Below are 11,416 nucleotides of genomic sequence, written 5' to 3' on the forward strand. Positions count from 1 at the left end.
TCGCAATAAGCATCACAAATAATCTGATGCAGCATGACAAAACAAAGCATGTGGAGATTGATAGACATTTCATCAAAGAGAGACTTGACAATGATAACGTCTGTATCCCCTACATTCCTTCCAGTCAACAAAAAGCAGATATTCTCACATAAGGGCTTCCCAAACAGAACTTTGACTCTTGTGTTGGACAAGTTGGGCCTTGTTGATATCTACGCCCCAACTTGAGGGGAGTGTTGAAGGTAGGGTTTGTACCCTAGGGGTATTTTTTGTCTTTTTACAATACTCTAGGGTTTCCTACTTTTCTATTTATACGTGCAGTCTCCTTGTATCCTGTGTATCAATTCTAGTAAGAAAATTCTATATCGTGGTTTTTTTCTTCCTGTACTAGGGTTTTCCACGTAAATCTGTGTGTCCTTTTTCTCTCATCTCTTTCTTTTTCATCAGTTACATGGTCCTCATTAACCACAACACCAACTCATGGTAATTAGGATGCATCTTATAATAAATATCGAGGTAGGTTAATGAAGAAAAACTGTTCCTCAAGTAAATAGTTCTCACGATGCCATACAATATGAAATACAACTTACCATTGTTGTCTAACTTAGCAAGATCACTGCCACAACAAAGAAACAAGGAAATATCTCATGTTTTCAAAAGCCCAAGGAAACATAATGTCTAGAATGACTACAATCACAAACAATCAAGCAATGTCCTCGACATTGGAGCCCAACTCGCAGCATGATTCTTAAGTTCTATTCTAAATGAATACCTTGACCTTGGTCTTTAAAACCATGAATTGTACACGCACAAAGCCAAGGTCGTCCTGTCCGAGTTGCTTTTGCACCACCTTTTATTTCACCATTATGTTGTTTCAAACTGTACAAGAATACAAATTTATGACATTAAGTAATATTTGAATACCTCTTATACATAAAGAACATCTAAAAGTTGCAAAGTGCAAATTTCTTTGGCAATGGAATTCACTAGAGGATAGGATCTGGAGGGGGAAAAAAAGCATTTGAAGCATATCTCTTAATAAGAACCATGAAACATCTTGAACAAAATATCTAACTTTCAGAAATGATTACTGATTTCCAGTCAGAAGCATATTTACACTTACTGAAACATCTCTTCCCTCGACCTCCACTATCCTCTCATAACATTACTTCTAAAATACACAACAATGTGAATATCATCCCAAGACTTTCCCTAACTTACAAAGTATACTGAAAATCAATACCTCAACTGATTAATCGAGAGTTCAACAACTAAGGCCCAAGTTTTTTTTTTCAATGAACAACCCCATCTTCACACCGTTAGAATATTTAATCAATTTTATTGTGATAATCAAAATGTGGACAACATATTGGTATACTTATATTATTTGGCTATTTAAATGGGCTAATTAAAATAGCCTATAATTAAATAGGCTCATAAACTATTATGGAGTATGGAGTTTTATTAAGTGGATACCCAATAACTCTTACTGGATTAATAGGGTCCAGTGAAAGGTTTATAAATAGGATGAAAGGATTATGGTCTCCAATATGCTAAACATATTCAATTCTCTTGCTTCCCATTTCATATAAAGAATTTAGAACTCTTGTGTGTTTAGTTGAGGAGGATCTTACTTTGAACGTTGAATTGTTGTTCTAGGTTTGATCGTTTATATTCTTAATTCTAACAATTCAATATGCATGAATATGGTATTCTTGTTTTAGTTTAATATCATTATTTCATACATGCACCAATCGAAACTTTACAAGGTTATATCCATAACAAACGACACAATTTGAGCATGTTTCTTCAAAGAAATTGACTATTTCACCTAGTTACGAGCAGTGTAGTGTATAGTATTGACAAAATATTAAAACCACCATAATCCACCAATGTAAGCTCAAGCTTTTTGATTGGTGATAAAAAATGATATAGTGTTATGTCATTTCCTCTCCACTTAAAATTGATAACCATTCTTTAGAGAAGGTTATATCCATAACAAACGACACAATTTGAGCATGTTTCTTCAAAGAAATTGCACTATCTCACCTAGTTACGAGCTGTGTAGTGTATCGTATTGACAAAATATTAAAACCACCATAATCCACCAATGTAAGCTCGAGCTTTTTGATTGGTGATAAATATAGTGTTATGTCATTTCCTCTCAACTTAACATTGATAACCATTCTTTAGAGCTTGAATCGATGATTTAACAATATCAAGTCAAATAGCTAAGCTTAAAGCACGAAATATCACTTTTTGAGGCTAATCGGATACGACCCAGATAAATTTTCAACATCAAATCATGTAATATGTGGTTCAAAGAAGAAGCGCAAGGGAAGAAATTCGAGATACCGCCGATCGAAGTCGAGGGTGACGCCTACATAGGTTTTGATGGGGGAATTGGAGGAGATGATGAGATACACACACCATTGCTTCGGCTTCGGCTCTGATTTGACGATCAATATTGGATCCTTAGTTGAGGAAGAAGAAGATTTGGAAAGCTGTGAATTTGAATTTGAGGGTTTTTGGGTACGAAATGTTTGAGAGAGAAGTCTCATATTCTTTCTTTGGTTCCTCTTCCTCGGCGCAGGTTCGAAACTGGCCGTTTGGTTGACAGTTGATTTTTCTTTTCATACCAAATTTGGCACATCCTGATTTTTATATTAAAAAAATTACAAATTCTTGTCTATCGTTAAAATTTCAGGATGTTTTGACTTTTTTCGAATTTGAAATCGTGTTCGAAGTGTCATCAATTTACGATGAGAGAGATCCACAATCACGAATAAATCATTTATCGTTGAGTGGTGCTTTGTGATGCAAGTAAAATATTGGTTTTCATTTCATTGAGGAGCACGATGGGAACACGAATATGAAAAAATATAATACAATAATATATTTATATAATAATAAATAAAATAAAATAACTAAAACTATAAAATTGGATGTGAAAATTAATGGAATTTTGAAGTGGATTTCTCATCAATGTGCATTATATTGAGATCCACCAAATGTCACTATTTATAGGCAAAGTGGCAAGTAGAATGTGAACTTACATGGACACCAAACATGAATTATTACAAAGCATATGGATAATATGAAAAATGACACATGGCTTTTAGGACAATAAACATTAAGCATCTATTTTTATGATATTTATAATACTTCCCTGCCCATATATATATATGAAATATGTCTCGTTAAAACCTTATTAAGAAAAATCCAATGGGAAAAAAACCCTAGAAAAGGAAAAAGAATACATATTTCATATAATACATACTCATAAAAGAATACAATATATTTACTTCTCCTCACGAAAACATCACTTAAGATCTCTGACTTGTTACATTCCAACGTTGTGCACCAATTTTTCAAAAGTTGCGGTTGGTAATGCCTTTGTAAATAAGTCTGTCAGGTTATCCTTCGAACAAATTTGTTGTACAGTGATATCGTCATTTTCTTCAAGATCATGAGTGTAGAAAAGCTTTGGCGAAATATGCTTTGTTCTATCTCCTTTAATATATCCTCCTTTGATTTGGGTTATATAAGTTATGTTGTCTTTGTACAATATTGTTGGAATATTTTTATTAGAAGACAAGCCACACGTTTCACGAATGCACTGAGTCATTGACCTTAGCCATACACATTCTCAACTAGCCCCGTGAATTGCAAGAATTTCAACATGCTTTGAGGAAATGGTCGTTATGGTTTGTTTCACCGATCGCCATAATATAGCAGTTTCTCCACATGTGGACAGATAACCTGTTTGAAATCTAGCTTTGTGTGGATCGGATAAATATCCAGAATTTACATAACCAACTAGATCAAAATTTGATTTATTTGAATAAAATAAACCCATATCGATTGTTCCTCGAAGATAACGAAATATATGCTTAATTCCTTCCCAATGTCTTTTTGTTGGAAAAGAATTATTTCTTGCTAATAAATTTACTGAAAATACAATATATGGTCTTGTATTATTAGCAAGATACATAAGTGCACCAATTACACTAAGATGTGATACTTCAAGACCAAGAAGTTCTTCGTTATCTTCTCGAGGTCGAAATATATCTTTCTTTATATCCAATGAATGGACTTCCATTGGAATATTTAATAGATGTGCTTTGTCTATATAAAATCTTTTCAAAATTTTTCCTGTATAAGTTGACTGATGAATAAATATTTCATCTACTAAATGCTCAATTTGCAAACCAAGGCAAAATTTTGTTTTTCTAAGATCTTTCATCTCAAATTCTTTCTTAAGATATTCTATTACTTTTTAATCTTTCTTAAGATATTCTATTACTTTTTAAAGCTCTTTAGGAGTTCCAATTATATTCAAGTCATCAACATATACAGTTATAATAGCAAATCTTGATTGTGATTTCTTTATAAAAACACACGGACATATTGGATTATTTTGATATCCTTCTTTCAATAAATATCCACTCAGGAAATTGTACCACATCCGTCCTGATTGTTTCAATCTATATAGTGATCTTTGTAATTTTATTGAATACAATTCTCAGGAATTTGATGTATATGTTTTAGGCATCTTAAATCCTTATGGGATTCTCATATAAATATCATTATCAAGAGATTCATATAAATATGTTGTGACTACATCCATAATATGCATATCCAGACTTTCATACGTAGTCAGGCCAATTAAATACCTTAGTGTGATTGCATCCACCACTGGAGAATATGTCTTCTCATAATCAATACTATGTTTTTGTGAAAAACCTTGTGCAACTGGTCTTGCTTTGTAACTTGTGACCTCATTATTATTATTTCTTTTTCTCATAAATACCCATTTATATCCACAAGTTTGACACCTTCTAGTGTTCGGACTATTGGTCCAAAAACCTATCGTTTTGAATGTGAGTTTAATTCTGTCTCGGTTGCTTCTTTCCACTGAAGCCAATCTTTTCTATGTCGACATTCTTCAATAGATTTTGGTTCAGGATCCTCATTTTTAGATATAATATCAAGAGCAACATTATACGCAAAAAATGTTGTCAATAACTACATTAGTTTGATTCCATCTTTTTCCTGTCATGACATAGTTTATTGAAATCTCATTATTATCTTTAAGTATTTCACTTTCTTCACTAGTCATGTCGAGGATTTTTTTCATGGGTATTTACATCCTCAACCAAGTCTTTTTTTTAATTATTTTTCGTTTTCGAGGATTTTTATCTTTGGAACCTACTAGTCTACCACGCTTCTAGCATGTTCCAGACTCATTAGCAATAATTTATTGTGTTGGGATATCAATTTTTTATGAAACATTTGCAACTGGTATATATGACTTAGTTACTTTCTTTACATCTATAAATGTATCTGGTAATTGGTTTGCTATATTTTGCAAATGAATTATTTTCAGAACTTCAAATTCACATTGATTTGTACGGGGATCTAAATGAGACAATAACGATGTATTCCATGTAATTTCTTTTTCTAATTTCTTAATTCCTCCCCCTAATGATAGAAAATTTGTCTCATTAAAATGACAATCAACAAATTGTCTAGTAAATATATCACCCATCAGGGGTTCAAGATATTTAATAATTGATGAGGAATCATATCCAACATATATTCCTAACCTTCTTTAAGGACCCCATCTTAGTACATTGTGGTGGATCAATTGGAACATATATTATACACCCAAAAATTCTCAGGTCGGAAATATTTGGCTCATGACCATAAGCTAATTGTAATAGCGAGTACTTATGATAAGCTACTGGTCTAATGCGTACAAGTGACATTGCATGTAAAATAGTATGTCCCCATACAGATGAAGAAATCTTAGCTCTCATAAGTAATGGTCTTACAATTAATTGCAAACGTTTTATGGACGATTATGCTTAAGCATTTTGTGTATGAACATGAGCTGCAGGATGTTCAACACTTATCCCAATTGACATACAATAATTATAAAAAGCTTGGGATGTAAATTCACCAACATTATCAAGACGAATGGTCTTAATTGTATAATTAGAAAATTGTGCTCTTAACTTAATTATTTGAGCAAGTAATCTTGCAAATGCAAGATTTCGAATTGATAATAAGCACACGTGTGACCATCTACCGGATGCATCTATTAATACTATAAAATATCTAAATGCTCCACTTGGTGGGTTAATAGGTCCACATATATCACCATGAATTCGTTATAAATATACAGGTGATTTAATCCCCACTTTAGCTGGTGATAGTCTAATTATCAATTTTCCTTGAGTGTAAGCATCACATGATAATTCATTAGATTGAAGAATCTTCTGGCTCTTCAATGGATGCCCATTTGAATTCTCAATAATTCTCCTCATCATTATAGATCCTAGATGACCCAATCTGTCATGCCAAATTATAAATATATCTGGATTCATGAACTTCAGGTTCATTGTTGCATATGTTTCAATTACTCATATATGAGTATAGTATAATCCATAAGATAAACTAAGCAACTCTTCCAATATACATTTTTCATTTGAGACAATGAATATGATATATAGATATTCCACATTCTTACTATCAGTCTCAATATGATAACCATTGCAACGTATATCTTTAAAACTTAGAAGATTTCTCTTTGATTGACTAGAGAACAATGCATTGTCAATTGCAAGTTTTGTTCCTATAGGCAAAATAATATTTGCTTTTTCAAAACCTTCAATTAGGTTTGCATAACCTAATATTGTATTGACTTGCTTCCAGCAGTGTCAATTTGGAAAATATTTTTACTTGTAAGTATTGTATGTGTAGTTGCACTATTTGCTAGACATAGATTTTCTTTACTCATTTTTTAAACACCCAACATATGAAAATGATCCATGTTTCTTCATTAAAAGAAAATAATTACAATAAGAAAAACAACACTTAAAATATATAAAAGTTACTAAAATAACATGAAGATAGATAAAAGAAAACAACAACATTAAGTCTAGATATTCTCAAAATCAAAAGAAACATTTGATGTTCGACCAACTGTTCCAAATCTTCTCTTGAGAAGATTCAAAGAAGTCCGCCATATCCAAATTTGTCATGTGGGATGGGTCAAATATGTCATTATCCTGGTATGCAAGATTTGCCTCCACATTATTCTCTTTTTCCTTCAGGGAGGTTTGATAGAGGTCAATTAAGTGTTTTGACGTACGACAGGTACATGAGTAATGCCCAGTCATTCCGCATTGGAAACATTTATTTTCAACACTCTTTGAACTTTTATCTTGTGGAGATTTTCCTTTTTTATCATCATTTTATGTGGTTCTTTTGAAATTTAAATGATTAGAACGACCACCACGAAAATAATAATTATTTCTTCATTTACCACGGTCATTGTTGAGAATGTCCTAGAACTCGCAGTTCGTAAATTTCGTGTTAAACATTCTATTTATCAATAAAATATTATTGAGTATCTTATTCAATAAAGTTGATTGATATTGCATTCTATTATGAAATCCAATAAACATATCCATGGCTATAGTATGAATACTTTAACTCTATGTAGTAACATAAACAGGATCAAGTTAATAGTTTATAGCCTAAATGGTCTACAAGTATATGGATGAAATTGGGTATCTCATCCTAGTAACACTATTGGATTTGGCTCATTTTGTATAGGTAACACAAATGATGTGATACACAGATCATTCATGTAGAGACATGTGAGTGGGGGTATCCTATGCAATGAGTTTGTATAAAGATTAGACCACGAAATAGTCACTTTTCTTTATAATGACCGTTTACTGTTAAAACTGACTATTTCATACTAAAGTAACCTAGGATAACTCGATCTTAATCCTAAGCTAGCTATGAACTTCTGTTTATTCAAGATTGTCCTTTGATCTGCATGGGTGAGAGTAGTCCAACAGCACTGCTCAATAAGCCTTCCATTTTGGGGATAAAACCGGATAGATAGCTGGGGACATAGCCTTGCGAGATGGAGTTCACTCCTACCCGTTTTTGGGTTAGCAGATACGTTGTTCTCTTAAGTGCTGAATCTTAGTCTTGAACAACCGGGGCCTCACTCTCTCATAATAGAAAAGGACATAATTCATAAGTGGTATTATGAATCAATTTTTCATTAAAGGGTCAGTAGGAGCTTAAGGAACAAGATGTATTTATAAGGGTAAAACGGTAATTTTGACCCAACTGTAAATACGAACGACTTGTGAATGATCGACTTACTGATTATGGTTAACTTGAAGAGAAATACATCTACTGTTGCTGCCGCGTCACGTATTTCTCAAGAATTAAGTATGTCTTGACGTAGTGGGAGGGTTATTCAGCAACCTAAACGCTATATAGGTTTAACAAAAACTCAAAACATCATACATGTTGATAGTTTAGAGGATCCATTAACCTTTAAAAAGGCAATGGAAGATGTTGATAGGGAACAATGGATAAAAGCCATGGATGTTGAAATGAAGTCAATGTACTTCAATTCTGTCTGGAAACTTGTAGATCAACCACATGGGGTTAAACCTATAGGTTGCAAATGGATCTACAATAGAAAATGAGACCAAACTGGCAAGGTGCAAACCTACAAAGTCAGACTAGTGGCAAAAGGTTTTACCCAAAGAGAAGGGGTTGATTATGAAGAAACTTTTTCTCCTGTTGCCATGATAAAATCTATAAGAATACTTCTATCCATTGCCACATATTATGACTATGAAATATGACAAATGAATGTCAAGACAACTCTTCTGAACGACCATCTTGATGAAAGTATTTTAAAAGGGTGTATCGAACAAGGACAGGAACAGAAAGTATGTAAGCTTAAACGATCCATTTATGAGTTAAAGCAAGTTTCAAGATCCTGGAATATAAGATTTGATACTGCGATCAAATCTTCTGGCTTTGAACAGAATGTTGACGAACCTTGTGTATACAAAAAAAAAAGTCAACAAAACTGTAGCATTCTTAGTACTTTATGTTGATGATATCTTACTCATTGGGAATGAGACAAGCTTCCTTGCTGACTTAAAGAGATGGTTAGCAACAAAATTCCAAATGAAATATTTAGGTGATGCTCAATATGTTCTAGGGATACAAATTTTTTGAAATTGAAATAATAGAACTCTAACAGTATCTCAAACATCCTATATTGACAAGATATTGTCAAGATATAATATGCAAAATTCCAAAAAAAAGGTATGTTGCCTTTTAGACATGGAATTCATTTGTCAAAGGAACGGTGTCCTAAGACACCTCAAGATGTTGAGGAAATGAAAAGAATTCCATATGCATCTGCAATTGGAAGTTTGATGTACACAATGTTATGTACATGTCCTGACATATGCTTTGCAGTTGGAATCGTCAGCAGGTTCCAATCCAATCCAGGACACAGTCATTAGACTGCTGTTAAAAACATCCTCAAGTATTTAAGGAGAACGAGGGACTATATGCTTGTGTATGGACCTAAGGATTTGATCCTTACTGGATACACTGATTCTGATTTCCAAACTAACGTAGATTCAAGGAAATCTACTTCAGGATCAGTTTTCACTCTCAATGGAGGAGCTATAGTTTGGAGAAGCATTAAATAGAGTTGTATCGCTGACTTCACAATGGAAGCAGAATACGTAGCTGCATGTGAAACTGCTAAGGAAGTAGCATGGCTACGCAAATTCTTGGCTGACTTGGAAATAGTTCCAGATATGCACCTACCCATCACATTATATTGTGAAAATAGTGGTGTCGTTGCCAACTCGAAAGAACCAAGGAGTCACAAACGTGGAAAACATATTGAAAGAAAGTACCATATCATTAGAGAGATAGTACACCGAGGAGACGTGATCATCACGAAGATAGCCTCTGAAGACAACCTTGCGAATCCATTTACGAAGGCCCTCTCGGCTAAAGTGTTCGAGGGCCACCTGGTTGGACTAGGAATCCGAGCAACATAATCTAGGGCAAGTGGGAGAATATCTATGGTATTATAGATGCCCTATTTTATTGTATTTTCCCTCTATATTTCTCAACATTGTATATATTTTTATTCTCACTAGAGTTTTAGTCCAAGTGGGAGATTGTTGGGAATATCCTAGAACTCACAATTCGTAAATTTCATGTTAAACATTATATTTATCAATAAAATATTATTGAGTATCTTATTCGATGAAGTTGATTGATATTGCATTCTATTATGAAAATCTAATAAACATATCCATGGCTATAGTATGAATACTTTAACTCTATATAGTGACATAAACAGGATCAAGTTAATAATATGTAGTCTAGATGGTCTATAAGTATATGGATGAAATTGGGTATCTCATCCTAGTAACACTATTGGATGCGGCCCATTGTGTATAAGTAATACAAATAATGTGATCCACAGATCACTCATGTAGAGACATGTGAGTGGGGGCATCCTATGCAATGAGTTTGCATAAAGACTAGACCACGAAATAGTCACTTTTCTTTATAACGGTCATTTACTGTTAAAACTGACTATTTTATACAAAAGTAACCTAGGATAACTCAATCTTAATCCTGAGCCAGCTATAAACTCCTGTTTATTCGGGATTGTCCTTTGATCTGCATGGATGAGGGTAGTCCAATAGCACCGCTCAATAAGCCTTCCATTTTGGGGATAAGACCGGATAGATAGCTGGGGACATAACCTTGCGAGATGAAGTTCACTCCTACTCGTTTTAGGGTTAACATATAGGTTGTTCTCTTAAGTGCTAAATCCTGGTCTTGAACAATCGGGGCCCCGTCCTCTCATGATAGATAGGAACATAATTCATAAGTGGTATTATGAATCAGGTGTTCATTAAAGGGTCAGTGGAAACTTAAGGAACAAGATGTATTTACAGGGTAAAACGATAATTTTGACTCAACTGTAAATACGAACGACCTGTGAAGGATCGACTTAATGATTATAGTTAATATGAACAGAAACACATCTACAGTGAGGAGAGTGCAACTATCGAGCTATAGTAGTATGTCTTGATGGTTAACGAATAGTAATTAATTCGGTTTAAAGAGTTTAACCAATTGATTACAAATCGTTGGAGCTCATGATCTGTAAGTCTAATAGGTCCCTCTACTAGCTCATAAATTGGAATAATAAATTGAGCATTGATTGGATGAATTTAGATTTTAGGGTTATGAATTTGAAATGTTCAAATTCGGTTTTAGGGTTTTCAATTAATTGTATACGATGCAATTAAAACGTTTAATTTAGTTGAAATTAAAACGAGATTCGAGAATCAGTTAATATTTAAATTATGATTTAAATATTGATTATATGAATTTGAATCATATTGGTAGAATTGATGTTTTTTTATTAAGATATTAAATTAATTAAATTAGTTTTATTTAAATAAATTTTGAATTAAATTTTATGGAACTAAATTTTAAATAAAATAGTTTTATTTAAAAATCAATTTCATTGAAATTGATT

General features: G+C 33.0%; 1 protein-coding gene across 1 annotated transcript; it reads right to left on the reverse strand.

Moving 5' to 3' along the window:
• Positions 1 to 626: 626 nt before the first annotated feature.
• On the reverse strand, positions 627 to 2,644 carry LOC150031227 (structure-specific endonuclease subunit slx1-like). The gene is made up of 2 exons (XM_090309153.1): positions 2,353 to 2,644; positions 627 to 876 (listed from the first exon to the last, which is right to left on the reverse strand). Exons 1-2 carry the CDS (start codon positions 2,556 to 2,558, stop codon positions 753 to 755), a joined length of 330 nt encoding a protein of 109 aa, XP_090165279.1. The 5' UTR covers positions 2,559 to 2,644; the 3' UTR covers positions 627 to 752.
• Positions 2,645 to 11,416: the final 8,772 nt, after the last annotated feature.

The sequence above is a fragment of the Benincasa hispida genome, unplaced genomic scaffold (assembly GCF_027475165.1).
Source record: "Benincasa hispida cultivar pf3 unplaced genomic scaffold, pf3_genome.v1.1 HicScf1376, whole genome shotgun sequence".
Taxonomy (NCBI): Eukaryota; Viridiplantae; Streptophyta; class Magnoliopsida; order Cucurbitales; family Cucurbitaceae; genus Benincasa; species Benincasa hispida.